This window comes from Nelusetta ayraudi, unplaced genomic scaffold (genome assembly GCF_046127955.1).
Source record: "Nelusetta ayraudi isolate G7.1 ecotype Tasmania unplaced genomic scaffold, CSIRO-AGI_Nayr_v1 ptg000004l, whole genome shotgun sequence".
Taxonomy (NCBI): Eukaryota; Metazoa; Chordata; class Actinopteri; order Tetraodontiformes; family Monacanthidae; genus Nelusetta; species Nelusetta ayraudi.
This window is the reverse complement of record NW_027466054.1, coordinates 1,958,045-1,976,782: the sequence shown is the minus strand read 5'-3', so window position 1 is coordinate 1,976,782 and position 18,738 is coordinate 1,958,045. Positions and strand designations below refer to the sequence as shown.

The 18,738-nt window shown below is 43.7% G+C and overlaps 1 protein-coding gene across 2 annotated transcripts in view; it reads left to right on the top strand.

Annotated features, from left to right (window-relative positions):
• rhbdl3 (rhomboid, veinlet-like 3 (Drosophila)) overlaps positions 1-18,738 on the top strand; it is a 53,286-nt gene that overhangs the window by 15,238 nt on the left and 19,310 nt on the right. For both annotated transcript variants that reach the window (XM_076043194.1, XM_076043186.1), the window contains one exon: positions 16,973-17,131. In XM_076043194.1, coding sequence (XP_075899309.1) covers positions 16,973-17,131 — 159 coding nt within the window. The remainder of the gene's footprint in view (positions 1-16,972; positions 17,132-18,738) is intronic.

Below are 18,738 nucleotides of genomic sequence, written 5' to 3'. Positions count from 1 at the left end.
TAAACTGGATATACATCCTGCATAATTATATTGTAGCCTATTATTGTGCCTTTTATTCACGTTTGATTAAAAACACTAGTCAGACCCTCAGGGGAGGAGGTCTGCTGGACCAAGGCCACAGCAGCAGACTGATGTGCTGTCAGCTGCGTTCATCAGTTCCGCCTGTTGAGCCTTTTTTAGGCAGAAAGTACAGAACAGCTCAGGGACAAGTACCAGCGTTTTTATTTGAAAGGAGTTCACGTCCTGTTACAGGATCTAAACTTTTATGAATTTAAACGTCTCTCTTTTAACACCCCTCTTTACAAACTTTAACGGCATTTGTTAGTTATTGCTCGTATGGGGACATATACAACAGCTGAAAGGAGCCTGGCTTTTAAATTGAATTAAACAGTCATTCATCAAAGACGACACACACACACACACACACACACACACACACACACACACACAGACACACACAATGCCTATCCCTCTAAGCATTTTAAAGCAATAAAATCAGGGATTTTCAGAAGTAAATTGCAATGTAGAAGGCAAAACCTGAGTTTTCAATGTTGTAGATATTTTGTCTTGGGTGAGGATTTTTTCTTTGGCTTTGGAGTTTTTTTTTCCTAAAAGATCATCGAGGGTCAAGTGTTTTTTTTTTCGTGTATTTTTTAACACATGCACAAGGGCTCGCTGAAGGTCAGTTTGTCTTATTTGTTACAATTCTCTATGCTCCTCAAGAAAACCTCAGCGCCTCGAGGTTCTGCTCTCTGTATTCAAGGACAGCATTGCAACCAAAATAATGCCGGAATGGGCAGTTTTTCCTTGTGTGCCAAATAACCTGTATAACCTGTAACTATAATATTTAAGAACATTGAGACTGAGCTATACGCCGTATCCTTCTATATGTCTGTACAGCAGGGTGAGCTGCCTTTTATGCTCATGGGTGCATGGGCAATGATTCAGAATACACCAAAGAATATGTAATACGCAGTGGTGTAAAAAAGTGGTCTGCCTCTTCTTAAAAATGTTCTTCTTTGTTTAAGTTTCAGAAATAAGTAGGTTTTGTTTTGAAGGGATTCAGCTCAAACCTCAACATCCCATGTTCGGTCTTTCAGTACCTATGAGAAGCCTTTTGCACTTTGTGGTCCCAGCATCCTGTGTCTGTATTGTAAACCAACACATGTAATATCGTCAATTGTTGTCAAATAAGTAGCTGGAATATTTTCTAAATGCGTCTCGTTTTTCCAGTCTGACGTGCCTCTCTGTCTGGGCTCCTCACAGCAGTGTTGCTATGAAAACACTTGGGGTTGAGGCAAAGACTGTAAACATAGATGTGAGTGGGTGTTTGGTTCTCAAGAACCAGGTCTAAGTGGCTGCTTGTAGGGTGAGCCGCTGCTGTACGGTAGAAATTAGAAGCACGGAACATGGTTCAATATTGATGTAACGCCCCCTGGAAGCCCTTGACTTTGAAAATGTGATGATTTCTTTTTCGAGGACGTAGAAAAAAAACACTTTCATATTGACTTAGGTATGAAGGTAAACATTTTAATGCTATTATTCACAATTATTGATTATTATCGCTTAGCAAGAAAGTGACCCACATTTCACAGCCTACACAGAGACTCAGGCCATGTTTCGAAGGGAGCAGCTTTAACTTGTAACTCATTTGTTCACATGAACAGCTGAGAGTGCTGGAGTGTGCATGCATGCCAGGCTGGTCACTATAATGACATACCACTGGAGCAGCAGCGGAGTATAAACAATCACTGTGCACCACCGCATAGAATGTACATATACAAACCCGCGTCTCTGACTCGTAAGTCCAATGTGCATTGTCATACATCCTCAGTATTCCTAGCCGTGTGGCAGAGCATCTACATTTTGATAGAGTGGCCTTAAAACCCCAATGCAGTAGGGACGGCAGCATAAACAAAGCTCAGTCCTGCACCATTAAAAGTTTGGTGCCTCTCTCCTTGCTTGCATTGTATCAATGTGGTCAGATATAACAAAAGTTTTGTAGTCACAGGACAGAGATTGAAGATTATTGCGCCTATTGTGTTCCGAGAGTTTGAGGCATCTACTAACACCACTTCTGGCATACTAACTTTCATCGACTGAAGGATGGATTGGAGTGACAAAAAGATCCGAGAAGGTTTTAGCCGACTGTTTCATGAGCAATCATCTCAAAAGTACATTTAATATTTTTCATTTTGGAATTGTGGCTGTCAGTACCGCACGATCGAGGTTATTTTCACAGTCAAGTTGTGAGGTTTGTCCTCTCCGGGTCGGTGGGGAGATCCTGCCTCAGGTGGAGGAGTTCAAGTATCTCGGGTTCTTGTTCACAAGTGAGGGGAGGATGGAGCGTGAGATCGACAGGCGGATCGGTGCGGCGGCTGCAGTGATGCGGTCGCTGTACCGGTCCGTCGTGGTGAAGAAGGAGCTAAGCCGAAAGGCGAGGCTCTCGATTTACCGGTCGATCTACGTTGCCACCCTCACCTATGGTCACGAGCTTTGGGTAGTGACCGGAAGAACGAGATCGCGAATACAAGCGGCCGAAATGAGTTTCCTCCGCAGGATGGCTGGGCGTACCCTGAGGGATAGGGTGAGAAGCTCGGCCACCCGGGAGGAGCTCGGAGTAGAGCCGCTGCTCCTCCGCATCCAGAGGAGCCAGCTGAGGTGGCTCGGGCATCTGTTCCGGATGCCTCCTGGACGCCTCCCTGGGCAGGTGTTCCGGGCATGTCCCACCGGGAGGAGGCCTCGGGGAAGACCCAGGACACGCTGGAGGGACTATGTCTCCCGGCTGGCCTGGGAACGCCTTGGGGTCCCACCGGATGAGCTGGAGGAGGTGACTGGGGCCAGGGAGGTCTGGGCATCTCTGCTGAGGCTGCTGCCCCCGCGACCTGACCCCGGATAATGCGGCAGAAGAAGAAGAAGAAGAAGAAGAAGTTGTGACGTCAGGATGAAATCATGGCACCTCGAACAGATCAATCTTTTGGCTGCGTCCTGACAAATGGATCCACCGTTTGTGTGAATGCCAGTCTTTAATGTATTTCATTGACCAATGAAAACAGCGGAGTGTATAATATAATACATGTGTATGTTGCATTCCATTTCAAGTCAATAAACACCCAGTAACTTTCACACATTGAGCCGCAGACGTCTCCATTATTACTGACGATAATTTATTAAAGAGGAGTTTGCCTCTCTAGGTTTTGTCATGTGCAGCGTCCAATCACTCCATCCTTGTTCTGTCGTTGGCTTGGTCTCTGTTGCTGTCAATGGTCTTAGAGTTCACAGCAGGGGTGCTTGAGAACAGAAGGGACTCTCTCCCTCTCGGACATGCAGTACGCTTCATACTGTGTAATTGCTCCAGTGGTTTCTGTTATTGATCGGAGTTTGCATAAAATTTGGTGACTCTGGTTCAGTGCTGCTCCGCCAACTGCGTGCGTCTGTGTGTGTTTGTGACCCTTTTCCTCGTGCTTGTGGTCTACTGCTGCAAGAATGTCAGGTATCAAGCGTTTTAGGCCAACACCTTAGTGCCTGACATCCACCAACATATCATGTCTTATCTCTGTGCATGTGTGTGCGTGCGCACGCGCGCGTCTGTGTGTGTGTAGCTACAGAAGACATCTTCACACCACCAACGTTGCCTGGCTACGAGGCAGTTGGCAAGGAAACAGTGATGGTCCATCCTAATTTGTCTGCCCTCAGACAAGTGGTGGGTGTGTGTGCATGTGTGTGAGGGAGAGAGAGAGAGAGAGAGAGAGAGAGAGAGAGAGAGAGAGAGAGAGAGATAAATGAGGGCTTCTAAGTCATCTCGTAAGACAGTCAGTTATTAGCCCAGACAGACACAGCATCAGGTGTCCATCATGACACAAAATTGTGTGACATAAGCAACAAATACAGGATGGCTTTAAGTATTTAATGCAATATATTATATGCTATATAATATATTGTCTCTGTGTATAGCTAGTACATTAAATGCAATATGCAATAATCTCAAGATACATTTTGCTTCCGTTTATTGGCTGTGTGTAGCACGACTTGTCTCCATCTTTGCGACAAAGAGAGTGGGACGGGGACGAGAGCGGGGCGACCATACAAGAGAAACCAATTACCTGTGGCAGACGATGTGAATTCACCATCACAGAGGACAGGAGAGCGGTGCAGCAAGGAGAGATGGCAAAATGAAAGAAGACAGAGGAACAGAAGTAGAAGCAGACAAGAAGGGAAAAGAGACAGAGCAGTGTTGGTGGCTGGACTGCTCCCTCTGCTCGTACTGATAAGACTAATCTGAAAAAAAGAAAAAAAATCCACTTCCTGGTGGGATATTGGGACATGGACCTGGTGTCACATGCAGGTCCAGGTTGTACTTTCAGCTGCTCGGTGAAGACACCTTAAGCCTGACTGCTGCAAAGAGATAGAATATCTTCTCATTCTTCCGTTTGGGCTCTTTTGGCCGGGTTCCCTTGCTGCGATTTTGGTTTCCTTCCATTTTTAACATCAAAGGCGCGTTTTTCAGGAACGTATGCGTTCACTCGGCCACTAAAAGGAACATGAAAACAGGGCCTGTTTTGGTGTCCCTTCACTGGCTCCACTGGCAGTGACTGGTAGTGTTGAGGTGAAGACGTTGAAATGAAGAATCCGTCCGAGTCAAGAGAAATGAGCTTCCGTCTCAAACCAACTCTGATATTTAACTTCCAAAAGCCTTAAATTCACTTTTAAGGCAAACTGATCTGTATGATCTGTATTGTGCTGTCCTGGGGGTCATCGCTTCATCCCACCACCACGCTTAGGACCTGGACTTGTCCTATCGGCAGATTGTTCATCGAGCCAGGCTCTTGCCTTCCAAAGCATGGACAATTACAGCCTACGCGGACAGCAGCCTTGAATTATTTCCTATTCTTTGTGTCTATATCCGTTTTGTGAATGCCTGGTTGGTGTATCTGTTTTTCACTCTGTCCTGTCTGCCTTTCTCTATCTCTCCTCTATTATTGTATTTCACCCCAACTACTCATAGGCAGATGATGGCCCTCTGGAGTGTGGTTCTGCCCTAGGTTTCTTCCCACAGGGGAGTTTTCCCCAGCCACTGTCGCATCTTGCTTGCTCCGGGGGCCCGATTGGTTCCCTCTGATTGTATAAAGCGCTTTGAGACGCCTTTGGTTGTGATTTAGCACTGTACAAATAAAGTTTTATTATTATTATTATTATTATTATTATTATTATTATTATTACTATTATTATTATTATGATGTCGTGCACAAAGAGTTTAGTTAACTACTGAGCTGTTGCTGCTGACTGACTGGCTGACTGGCTGACTGACAGGGGGACGTCTCTCGTGTTGACTTTGCTCCAAATTGAGTGTCTCTCTTTAGTTTTTTAGTGGGGCTGCTGGCTGAAACACCAGGGTTCCTCCTGTCAGCTGTTAACCTCCATCTTTTGTCTCCCTTCCTCTGCTCGCAACTCTCATGCTTCTCACTCGGGGCCCCTGTTCTTCGGTAATTAAACAGTTGCACAATAATCCAGGAGGGGGGACAAAAGCAGCTTTAAGGGTGGAGTGGATGCAACAACACTTCAGCCTTGTGGTGTGTTGCTGGAATTCCACGGGATAAAAAAAAAAAGTCACTGCTTTTGTTCAAGCGATGCTAATAAAGTCGAGCGTGGGTGTGTCCCCGGGGGTGAGAGGGTGGCGAGGTACAACGCAGTGCTGCGCCGGGACAAACAAGGCCCTCCGTGGCTTGTTGATCTTGCTGATGTATGCTACGTCAGGTTTTGCCTCATTGAGCGGCTCTGAGCCCGGCTGAAGGTTATCCTATTAAAGGCAGTCGCTCCAGCGGCCGCACAGCCAGCCAACATGGTTTATTTCTGTCCGGAGAGCTCGGCCCGCTTTATTCCCATTTACACATGTCTATTTTTACATACTGTCAAAGCTCGCTACCGCAGGTATGATTATGTTGCCGTGTCGGGACCGGCGCAATCAAAGGGGAGGACACGTCGGCAGGGGTGCAGTGATGGGGCGGTTGCCAGTTTCAAGAGAATATTTCTTTCTGTTGTTTACTTGCTGCTGGGTGACGCCGCCCTTGGAAAGTGCAGGTCCTCGTGTTTAACAGCAGCTGTATAGTAGTTGCAGTTGTATTGTAGTTTCAGCCTCAGAGGTGGTAAGTAACAAAGTCAAATACTTTGTTATTGTACTGATGTAGATTTTTCAGGTGTCTGTACTTCTAGACTTTTTACTTTCACTCCCTGCATTTGTACATCATTTTTTGTACTTTCTCCTCCTTACATTGGAAAACATGCTTGTCGCTGTACTTTTGTGTTTAAAAGTGTTCCGAGTACCTCGGCTTTGGCATCACTGTTCAGTACGTTTTCAGTACAGAGAAATGTAGAAAGTGACAATCACAGTTAATGTTGGTGACAATATTGACAGTACTTGATTGATAATTGCTCTCTGGTCTTAATTACTGATTACAGTTTTTTGTGCTGCAGTTGAAAAAATGAAAATAAACTGTACTATCAAGAGTACCAAAGCTTTTAAAATGATCCGGATGCTCATGCAAGATCTCCACCTCAGTTCAGTCCAGATTATTCTGTCACAACAAATAGAATTTCATTAATGTCAAATTTCAGAACCTGTACTTTCTTACTTTTGCTTGAGAAAAAGAGTTGAATCGGTACTTTTACTTTGATCAGAGTATTTTTTTCACACAAGTAGCTGTACTTTAAATACAGGAATACTTTTGCCACCTGTGTTCACCTCTGATGCAGTGCAGTGCAGTGCTGTGTGCGACACCAGAGTTTCATGTTAATCTCTCATTTTATTGAAATGCTTTTTAATGTGCACAGCTTTTTTCTTCAGTTGTTTTGCGTAGCATGTCGCACGCTTTTAACGCCTTCATCGCTTTCCTCACCTGCTCACCGCCACCTCCCTCTCGTCCCCTGCACATATCTTTGCCCCAGCTGCTGTTTATAGCCGCGTTAACAGGACCCGCTGTGCCATTTTCAGGGCCATTAGGACTCTTGTCGAGGCATTAGTCCTGCACTGGAAGGTGTGACGTGGGCGAAGCCGGTGCACCGGCTGGGCTGGCAGGGGCCGTGACATGCATGGCAAGCTGGTCTTAATTCCGGCCAGACAGCTGACCTTTTCCTGCAGACGCCCCCCACCCACCTCCAACCACCCCCCAGCGACGGGAGAGGTGTTGTCTGGGTAATTAACGGCGTGGAACCTCGGCGGCTCGTCTCATCGCAGCCCTGCCTCCTGCTCTCCTGCGGCCGTGTCGCTCAGTGGTCGAGTGACATCATCAGGGCCGGGAGAATTGGATCTGCCTATCTGTGTTCATTCCAGGTGGAGAGTCGCTCCCAGCCGAGGCGCTGGCAAAGTTCAATTCGAGCACTCGGGCGATAATGAAATTGAAAAGTTGAACGAACATTTGAGTGACAGCCAGACTCAAGAGAGTCACGTTGCGTCCGGCACCACATGAGGCCGCTTCCTCCCTCTCTTTAATTGTAGTTACTACTACTACTACTACTACTACTACTAATTGACTACTACTAGTACAACTGCTACAGTAGTGGAAAAACGTTATGGGATACAATTAAAATTTTACTCAATCACAATTATTGAAATTGAATGTCTGTCAGATCATTTGGGAACACTTTATAATAAGTACACACTATTAAGCATGAGTTACGCATTAATTAATACTGAATGCATCTTTTATAAATCATGTTTCTGACATAAATAGTCATTGGTATGTAGTTTATAAACACAGTTATAAATGTTTTTCTCATTAATAAGCTCATCTGTAGCATGCCTAATGGTTAGTGAATGTGTTAGTAGATGTTTTATAAAAACTCACAAATTTATTTTCCAATAGAATTTCTAGCCGTGTTGATAAACTACTTACAGTACTAATGAGTATGGAAGTCAGACACATGACTTATGAATGATGCATTCAGCGTTTATTAATGCTTAACTAATGATTAATAATGTGTAATTATAAAGTATTAACAATAATTTGTATGTGTGTGTGTGTGTGTGTGTGTGTGTGTGTGTGTGTGTGTGTGTGTGTGTGTGTGTGTGTGTGTGTGTTTCAAAAGGTTTATCTGCATCAGAGGCGCAGAAACAAAAGGAAATCATTTTCTTTATGGCCAATAAACAAAATAATCCTCTACTCTGGATGTGTTGCACGGGACGTCATCTTGCTGAGATATCCAGTTCTGAGCTACACGCAACAGTGCACGGGCAGCATGTGGAGTAACTGTTAGTGACTGCACTAAAACAAAACTGCACTTGGAGACTTAAGACTGATTCTTAGCGCAATGCAGTAACATCACAAATGCATGAGCTGTCCAAACACTTGTTTCCACCGCTGTACAAGCGAACGCAGAACAATTACTCTCTTGAGTCTGCTGCCTTTTCTTTCTGTCTCTTCTTTCTCCTCTGAATATTGCCGCTTTCATGCGAGGAGGAGCTCTGAATTGTCCCTCTGTCAGAGGAGAACAAGACAACCCGCTGCTTCTGCCTGGTTCGCTGTCAGCATCAGTGGCTGGCGGGCCGGGAGTTGTCAGCTTCCACCCAGCCTGGGGGAAAGAGGAGAAAGGCTCACGTCGGATCGCTCGCGGTAAATGTGGAGGTTTATTGCTATGAACTGCACTGACCACTGAGCCGTCTCATTTGTGCGTTTGTGTTTCCATGCAGCTGAAGGCAGTAAAGGCAGGAACTGAGTTCAGCAGTGTGTGTTTGTTTCCAGTTTTGGCAGACAACAGCCTGTAGTGTGTATTGTGTGGAAAGAGACAGAAGTTTGTCTGAATAGGGCTTGGCTGTGTTTTGTGCCTATAGTAAATCAGTATTTTTTTGGAATGTGTTTTAAGATGCAGTAAAAAAAAAAAAAAAAAGTGCCTGAGGAACAACGACACTTTTTTTTAAATTTTATTTTAGCTTATTATTTCAGTTTTTTGTCAGTCTACGGGCATAAAATGTTGAGCTTGACATTAAGCCAAAACCTGGCGGTGTTGCCATAAAATTTGTGAATTTCGCAATTGCAAATGTAAACCTCCCTGTGGCAATGTAAAAAAAGTTGTACTTTTATTATAAACATACAGTTGCAATCACTGCTTTTGTAAATGCAAGCAACTTTTCCTCATCACGGCATGAGAAGCTGCAGTTTCGACCGTGTCCACGGCCCTGATTTCCTGCTTGTGTTGTTCTGGACCATGTCAGCTGTCAGTCATTGAGTTTGACCTTTCACCTCTCTGCGTCTGTATGAAGCTGTCAACTTGGCTAAATATGATCTAGCGAATCTGACGCGCCAGTTGGGGCTGCCGATAAGGCGGGCGGGTGCGCAGATGAAGCGCCTTCAACTCTGTCCAATAATGAGACAAAGCGTGCGGGTGTTTGTGCGATGGCCTGACGGAGCACAGAAATAGACGTGCCGAGCAACACAAAAGATAACACACGTATATCCTTCAAGTCTGGCGGTCAGCGGCCGACTGAAAAGCCTCGTTAATGTTGGAAGTGAGGGCCGGTGATTGCCTTCCTGGTATATCTGCTGTGTGTCAGAGGGTACATAAATACATCTGAGTGATGGCCGGCAAATGAGGTCCCCTGATTTTGTTCGGTCCTCACTTGCACTACGGCATAATTAGCTGAGGCAAACTAATGAGCTTTCCCCGGCTTAACAAGGCAGGCATTTCATAGAGAACTGATAATTGCTTCATCACGAGGAGGAAATTAGTGCTCCGTCTTCGGCTGTGCATCACGTACGAGACGTTGTGATGATGGCAAGCATGTGTGTGTATCTTAGTGTCAATAATCATCACGGAAGAAAACCATCCATCCATTTTTTATCAAGTCTTCTGCCGAGACAAGTTGTCAGTTCATTGCAGGGCCACAAACATATTCACTTATTTACACTCACATTTACAGCCAGTTTAGATTTGCATTTCTTTGCAACTATATGGAACTGGGCACATGCTTGAGGTGTCCAAAAACTTTTCCACCATTGTAAGCACTTTCTGAAAACCATCAATATTTAACTTTAATGCAAAGTTTAGATTGTTTAGAATGTTGTTCTATAAGTGTCGGTGGTGATGTCCTGCAGTGCACTGTGGGAACTCATGACTAAGGGAAAGCAAAGGGAAGCCATTAGGAGGCTAAGAAGCAGCCGCCTCATTAGAGCGACTGTTATAATGTTCTCTTTTTTGTCGTTAGTCTGCTGTAGCTGATCCTCCTTCATACCATAAAGCAGATTCTGAGCGTGAGGAGACAATCTGCCAAATATTTTCTGCCTCCTTTGTTATTGTTAGGATAGTCTTGCTCTGTCGGCGAAGGAATGGAAAAAGTAAAAAAAAAAGTCTCATATATCTCAGACTGTTATCGGCATATTGCGCAAGTGGCGACAGTTTATGCTTTTGTTTCACACTCTTCCCATCGCTACAACTCACGCAGTCTCACACTGTGGTGCTATTGCCCAGTGGGCAGCATGCTGGGCACCATAGTAGTCGTTTGGCTTTATAACAACAACAATGCGCAGAGATTTAATAACGTGGCAATATACCTTCGGACTTAATACCCAAGATGACCGGCTACACCGTAAATATTCCACTTCAAGGCTTTGCAGAGTCGGATTTCAGTGTTGATTGTGCTTCCACAGACAAAACATTTTATTACAAGAATTTTATTATTTTGCAAAAAGAAAAAATCAGGTGTGGCAGCATGGGACAGACACAAACATAATTTGTTTTCTGTTTATTGTTAACAAGAAGAAAATAAACATCTAAATTCTAGTACCTGGCACGTATATATAAGAGGCATCATGTTGCTGAAACTTCCCGGGTCGGAACGGTCACCTTCTTGTGTTGAGGCGACAGTGCTAAACATTCCGCCACCATGTGTGTGCGTGCATTGTAATAAAAAGCGTCTCCCGCCGATTCTTAAAGAGATGATCAAGTTCAGCCGTCCCGCTACTTTTGTACTTCCAGAGTAGGTGAAGAGCGGTCCCTCTCCGTGCCGACAAGTTGCGATCAGGCCTGCCGCAACCAGGAAGTGGCCGATGAAAAAGAAAAGGGTGCCTCAGGCAGCTGCTGTTTCTTGTGTTTCACGCTGCCTGTTCACTGCTTGCCGTCATTTCAGGTAGCGCAGGACAACTTCATTCCTTCCACCCATTTCACTTGTCGGATGAGCCGGTGAAGTGAGACCCGGCAGCATGTCACTGCATCTGCATGTCATTAGTCACACATGTTTGCATGCTGCTGAGTGATTATTTCATGCCTGTTACTCCTGCAGCCTGTGAGGCATTATTCCCCTGTAGCTTAGCAGAAAGTGTGGTTGCCTGCTGTTGTGTCAGCTTATTGCATTTTAGACTTTACAGAGAGACAAGACACGCTAAAGTGATTTATACCGAGTATAAATCATTGTTTTGATGAGTAAAGGATCAATATTTTAACAAATAAGGCACTCATACAGTGGTGGAAAAGTTTTTTGACACCTCATGCATTTGTATTTGTAATGTATTGAACTAAGAATTAGTCTTAAGTCTCCAAATGCAGTTTATTCAAGTTTATTCATTTACCCACATGCTGCACGTGCACCGTTCATTCCAGCTCAGAACTGGATGTTTCAGTAAGATGACGTTCGTTGTAGCACATCCAGAGAACAAGAGTACAAGAAGTACAAGACTTTTACTTATTTTGCCTTATTAACAAAAAACAACAAAATTATTTCCATTTGTTTGTTTTTCCCTGATGTAGTCAAGGATCAACTCTGCCCCCCTTCTTGTTCAATGTAGTGATAAGCAGCTGACAGGTGACCAGGTTAGACTGGACTTTGTGGAGTACGACGTTTGCAGATGACATTGTGATTTGCAGTGAGAGCAGGAAGTACATGGGGGAGAATCTAGTGGGGTGAAGGTATGCCCTGGAAAGGAGAGGAAGGGAGGTCAGCCGCAGTGTGGGTGTGAATAACGAGAACCCAAGTGGAACAGTGAGGTCACAGGGAGTCCACATTAAGAAGGTGGAGGATTTGAAGTACAAGTTTAAAGGCATGAAAAGGCAAGTTTGAACAGGTGGAAAGTCTGATAAAAGAGTATCAGTAAGAAGGTTTAGAGATTGAGCTCCTCTTTGGCAGTGACCAGGATGGACAGGATCCGGAATCACAAAAGTACTTCAGAGGGAAAGAGCATGCAAGATGTTTTGGAAGAAAAAGCCAGAGAGGCCACACTGAGAAGTTTGGACATGTACACTTCACCATCCATTTCGGCGCCTCAGAGACAATAATGTTTTTTATCCATGGCAGTGACTTGATTAAACTGAATCCCCCTCTGGTTGGGAGGATGCAATAACTGTCATTATTAATAAGCAATGTTTAGAGGAGCTTATGGAAACCTGACACAGAATGTTGCACAGTTTAAATTGTTATTACCTCTTGGCTCTGGCTACATTTTGTTATTTCTCAGTCTGTCCTTTTAACCCCTGGATATATGTAAACCGCAGGCTCTCTGGAGTGCGATTTGCATAGTATTGGTTGCTGAGACTTATTTCTCCAGGCTGTCTGGGCAAACTGACTGGCACATAGTCAAACAAAGCTCCCTGGAAGGGCCTCCCCCATTGTTCCTTGGGATTCCCGTATTTAAAAAAAAAATGATGTCAATAAGCCGTGCACTGTGCCTAATCTGTCACTCCCCCCCTCGCAACCCTCTCCCTGTCGTCCCCCTCCTCCCCCCAGCCTGAACCACCAAACCCTCACCGCATGTTTTCCCCACTGACATCCATCTCTAAAAGAAACCCGTCTTATGAGGGCTCATTCATGGTCATGTTTTGTGGTATTATGTCTGCATCAGGATTTTATTTTGTGTGTGTGTGTGTGTGTGTGTGTGTGTGTGTGTGTGTGTGTGTGTGTGTTTATGTGCAGTGCGCGTCCCTCTTTTAATCTGAGGGATTTGCTCCCTTTGCTTTTTGCTGTGAAACAAGCCTTTTGGTGCAGATACAACCTAGTTATGGAAAATGTGATGGAGTAAAACTCACAATCATGTTCTGGTAAATCACTTGAATCCAGTCAGCAACAAGGCAGCACTGCGGTATATAGTAAGCCCTGTCACTCACAGAATCTTCATTGGTTAATTAACTGTACAAGTCTTTCATACAGTAAAAACACAATAAATGATTCATTAAAAACAAGAAAATAAATGTATATTACATATTTTTTATGGTATCCTCTTTGACAAATGTAACATTTCAAAAACACATATATGAGATTTTTTGGAACGTGTTTGTTGTGAATGAAACATTGAATTTAAAATACAGACTGTCCCAGACTAGAACTGAATGCAATGGGCGATGGGAAATCCCAGTCCTACAGCCAGGAACTCTGCGTCTGTCTTGGCTGTATAGACTATAAACTTTTGGAAGTGGAGTCGTTTCTGTATCACATGTGCTTCTTAAAGAGGAAGTATTCAGTAATTGGAACGAAAGGATCGGCTAAATCTTGCATGAAATTGCCATCGGAGGCCCATTGTTGAGCGTGCGTGTCCCTCTGCGGCTGCACCACTCAAAGCCAGCCAGTCGACTTGTCACGTCCCATATGTGTGCGTGCGTGAGTGTGTGTGTGTGTGTGTGTGTGTGTGTAAGGAAGTAATGTATAGTCACCCGTCCTGCTCTGTCCTCACAGAGAAAGAGTGAAAGCAGGGAGCTGGAGATGGTGCTGAATGTAGGGTGAGGGGGGGCGTTCAGCTTTGGGCAGGGGACACAAGGCTGAATAGGGCTTTAGGGTGGGTGCGTGTGTGTGTGTGTGTGTGTGTATCTTTGAGAGGGACAGATGGGGGAGTTGTATATGGAGGTTCATGGACTGGATTGTAATCCCTGAATCTGGTTAGGAGGGACCCTGTGCAGCAGCAGACAGACAGTGTGACAGGGACACGCACACACAGACACACACCACATATTGTTATGTGTGTGCTCACTGTGCTAGTGGTGGGACTGACTTTGGCTGACGTTAGTTGATCGTGACGAAATCCTCCCAGCAGAAATTGGCTTGTGTACTGCGACAGAAGGTTGGTACTTTCTTTGAAATGGGTAACATTTTCTAGAAAGAGTGTGTGTGTGTGTGTGTGTGTGTGTGTGTGTGTGTGTGTGTGTGTGTGTGTGTGTGTGTGTGTGTGTGTGTGTTGCGGTGGTGCCAGTGATGTTTTAGTGTGATGTCAACAACATGCAGGAGTGGGGAAATGCTGTGTGATGTTTGACTCGGCAGTGCACGTCTTGAATAAATATATTCACGGTTTGGCTGCTTCTGGCTTTCTTCTTCGTAACTAACAGAGTAGTTTGGTTCAGCACATGTAACCTTGCAAGGCAGCCGGACTCCTGAGATTTGATGTCTAAATTTGCACAGATCCATACTGACTGAAAGGACGTGACTCTATTTTAGACAGTTGGAATTTGACATGAAGGGCAGGTTTCAGGCCAGGATCAAAGCAGGTTATCTGCGACCAGCAGCAGCTGCCTTGACTCTAGCACTGCTCTTTCTCTCCTGCCACCTTTCCAATCTATTTGCCATCCAGTCTATTGTTGCAGGTGTAGCACTATGTTAAGTGTGGTTACGTCATGGGACCGCCTTACATTGCTAATGAAGAAACAGGTGTAAGCAAGATCAACAGTCTCTTTCAGTGTTAATAGGTAGATACATGTAGTTAAGGTCCTTTCTTTAGAATATGTTGTGCATCAATTCTGGGCAGATGATTCCATGAATGTTCTTGTGCAATATTCTTCAAAATGGACATTTAATATGTGTATATTTTATTATATGATATGATATTTCATATGAAAACACATTTATACCTGCTCAGTTATCACATGTTGAAAAACAAGCTCCTGTTTTGTTGTCAAATAAATATGAGCTTTATAAAAAATATATTTAGTTTCTAAGAATTTCTAGGTGGCTTAGCACATACTTTTAAAAAACATTGTTAAAAAAAATCAGCTCGCAGCATTTTTCTCATAGCTCTCATAGAACTTTGTTCAAAAAAAAGTACTTTTGTACTTTTCTTTTCAAAAAAATCTTACTTTAGTAAGAATATTTTTGAGACTTTTGTTCATTTCCTTCCCCATAAAATTTTGACTGGTTCACAGATGTGTACCAGATGTTATCATGTGTCAAAAAAAAGTTCTCTCTGCCTCACTCCTCCTTCTATCACACCTACTTTCACTCTAAGAAAATGTTAATCTGCTGCTCTCCTTGTGACCTCGCTGTGTGTCCTCATCCATCCTAATCTGTTACCGTGCTCTCCTCCTGTATTTCCACAAGGCTTTGCCCTTTTTCCCAAAATTGGAAACACTTGATATTAGACATAATCCTCATTTGATATTTTGGGAAAAAGAAATCAATGAGGCCAAAAATTAGAATTGTATACGCAAGTACTTTCAGGTATGAATACAATGTCCGTCTATGTGATTGTGAATATGCATGATTATTGTTGTATTGTTGCCAGGTGCCCCCAAAAACAAACAAAAAAAAAAAAAAAAAAAAAAAAAATATATATATATATAAAGTGTATGTTGTGTATTTTCAACACTAAAAAAAAAAGAAGCCTCATCAGTTTTTGCTAAATTGGAGAAAAACAACATGAGAGAGAGCCAAAACTTCTTCTGCCTGTTGTCAGCACCTGCTGCCAGCCCAGCTTTACTCAGCGTCTGCCAACATTAGCATATGGCAAGCACAAACAGGCGCGCATGCGTGCCCGTGTCCCCATAACGCACACATGAAGTTGCTATTTTCAGTTTTGGTGTGCAGGAATGTGGCAGGTAATTTGACTTCTAATTTGCAGATGTCATAACATTGTTGTGCGTAAATTGTCTACATGGGTAAACTTGTATTTGGTCACTCCCACATACACTGACTATCATATACATGGTCACAAAGGAAAGCATACACATGACATCCTATTTGCAGAATGATATACTGTATGCATGAACATAGAAACTGTAAAATAAATAAAATGCAGGATTTATGGCTTTTAAAACAGGTATTTGTAAACAATTTCCAACTATAAATCGTGATGATTTTCAGATTGTCCACATAGGCCAAGAGACATTAATGTCTTAAATATTATCAAAATTTGAATTTCAAAATAAATTGCGGTAGAATTATTATTTTTTTTAAGTTGGCACGTTAGGCAGAATATTATCTGAATCCTTTTGATTTATATCATGTGTTAACCTGGTAGGGAGCCAATGTAAAGTGCTTGGAAAGGGGATGCCACCCTTGGGTGCTGACTGGACACACGATTATGCGTCTACAACGTGAAAGTGGACCAATAGGATTTTTCAACGGTATTTCAGCCAGACTCTAAGTTTCCTTTTTTTGTGGGACGGCAAACATCAAATGCACGGCACTTTCTCCTGTGGCAAGCTGTGATACACAGACGTTTAGCGCAACTGTCACCAAAGCCAATGGGGATTAACAATTCCTTCAATCTTCAAAGGCTCTAAAAAAACTGCCACTGTTGCAGCATCCACACTAGTCCTCAGGAGCGCACAGTGTCTAGGACTCTTCCTGGTTTCCTCCCATGGTTTCCTTCAGGCCATCTTGGAAAAGTCTCTTCCTCTTCCTCTCTCTCTCCATTTAAAAAAAAAGAAAAAAAAAGTGAATTGTTTTGTCGAATTTATTTGTACTTGTGTGCCACCTTTGTCCTGGCTGCAACCAAGAAAAACAGCAATGTAGGAAAGGTTTTGCCTCAGAGGTTCAGGTTTGTCTTGAACTTTCTAGTTTTGTCTCAAACAGTAAAATTGAGACAACCACGACCACTGACCCCCCCCGTCCTCCAACATGCTGAGCAGCATTGTGTCAGATGGTATATAGAGTGCGCATAGCTCATTGTTTTTTAGTGTACTGCCGTATGTTTGTCCATTAACATTGCATCAACAGCGTCGTCTCGGGCAGGGATGTCATATTCTTGGTGATGGATAGGTCATTTGTATTTCTGTCATGATTTGTTCGCAGTTTGACCCAGAGAACTCTGGCTTCATCAGCACAGAGCGATTCAGGGACCTCCTGGCAACTCACGGCTCCGAACTGGATCCTCACAAACTGGAAGTCCTGCTGGCCCTGGCTGATGGCAACGCCGACGGCAAGATCTGCTACCAAGACTTTGTCAACCTGGTGAGATGATTATGAACATATATCTCATCAGAGATTATAATACGCCATATATTATAAGCAGCTCTTTACCAACATCCACCTTAGTTGTTTGTGTGCTTTTATGAATGCGATAGAATAATGTTGATTTAAAGAATAAGTAGATGTCACACATTTTTAATAGGGGTAATAGCTTAACATACTGGCCATATATACAGTAATAAAAGTGTATAATCGCTGTACAATAAAAGTAAAACTAATGTGGTTTTCCTAAAATAAAAATAATCCAAATTTTCTGACTGAAGCAGTTTGAGTTCATGTAAATAAATCACTTATTTGAGAAACAAGATGGAGATGTTCCATCTAGATGTCTAGCCAACACTTCTTAGTGTTGGTGTTAATTCTGCTGTCTCTGTCACCTGGAACAGAAACAACGTTTTTTTGCCGAACCCACAAGTCTTGCATGATGTTGTGTGGTGCCGCTGGTGGAAAGACTCGTGGTCCCTGATGAAGTTGTGGTCAGATCTTCTATACCCTCTGTTCCATGGTGCAGTTGTTTAATACAGACTTGCTAGTGGAGCAGAAATACTGCTTTGTCTCACCAAAGCAGAGCAAAAAACTTTTGTGCTTTGTAGGGGGCCAGAAGAGAAGGAAGAAAAGAGAATACAACATAAACACAGTTTATATGCTAATGTCTGCTCCCTCTCAGCTATCCCACAGCTTTCACCGAAATTCCACTGTCTGTGAAGACCTATTGTGTGTTGCATTGTGCGCGCATTCAGAAGGCATTGTAATGCATTCACAGTGCTCCATAAAACATGTTGTAAATGTTCATAATCAATTTAAATCAATTGAAATGTTTTACACTGTTGCTCCAGGGCAAAGTGGCAACAGTGCTTTATGGAGAAGTATGAAATCTTGGTTTGTATATCATGGTAGAACTACCAGTAATAAAAGTATCATGCTGTTACACATTGTAAGATTATGAATGCTAAAATTCTGTCTTGGAATAATACCTTATTTCAATGGAGCTCTAAAACACTGTGAGTATTTCGACACATTGTGTCCTTCCCGGTGGATTTTGGCCAATCAATTTGCCTCAGAGTTTGTGCGTTCATGTGCAGCAGGCTGCTTGAATTAACTTTGTGCGGCGTCTCTGCATCCAGCCTTCGAAGCAACACACCAATCACCATCAGCGTGGCCGAACTCTCTGCCCGACGATGAATCCCCTTTTAACGTTCACCTCGGCCCACTTCCACTTTCACCTTCACGACTGCAGCGCGCCGCTGATTGTGTCTGCGGTCTCAGTCAAGTATCCCAGCTGCACTCCTCCACCTCGTAACCTGCTCAGCCTCTCACTGTTCCCCTCCGCCTGCCTCGCTGTTGCTCCTCACAAGGAGCCGAGCTGGCCTGGGGAGAGTGGTCTTGTGGGTGGGAGTTTTTGTGTGCTACACAATAACTACTGGGTGGCTGAAGGGATGGACTGTGTGTGTGTGTGTGTGTGTGTGTGTGTGTGTGTGTGTGTGTGTGTGTACGTGCGAACTGAGTGGACTTCATTGTCTCCTGTGAGCTTGAGCTTGTCCATGTCTCCCTTTTTCTCTTGTTGCTCTGAGCTGTTTATTGTTTGGTAC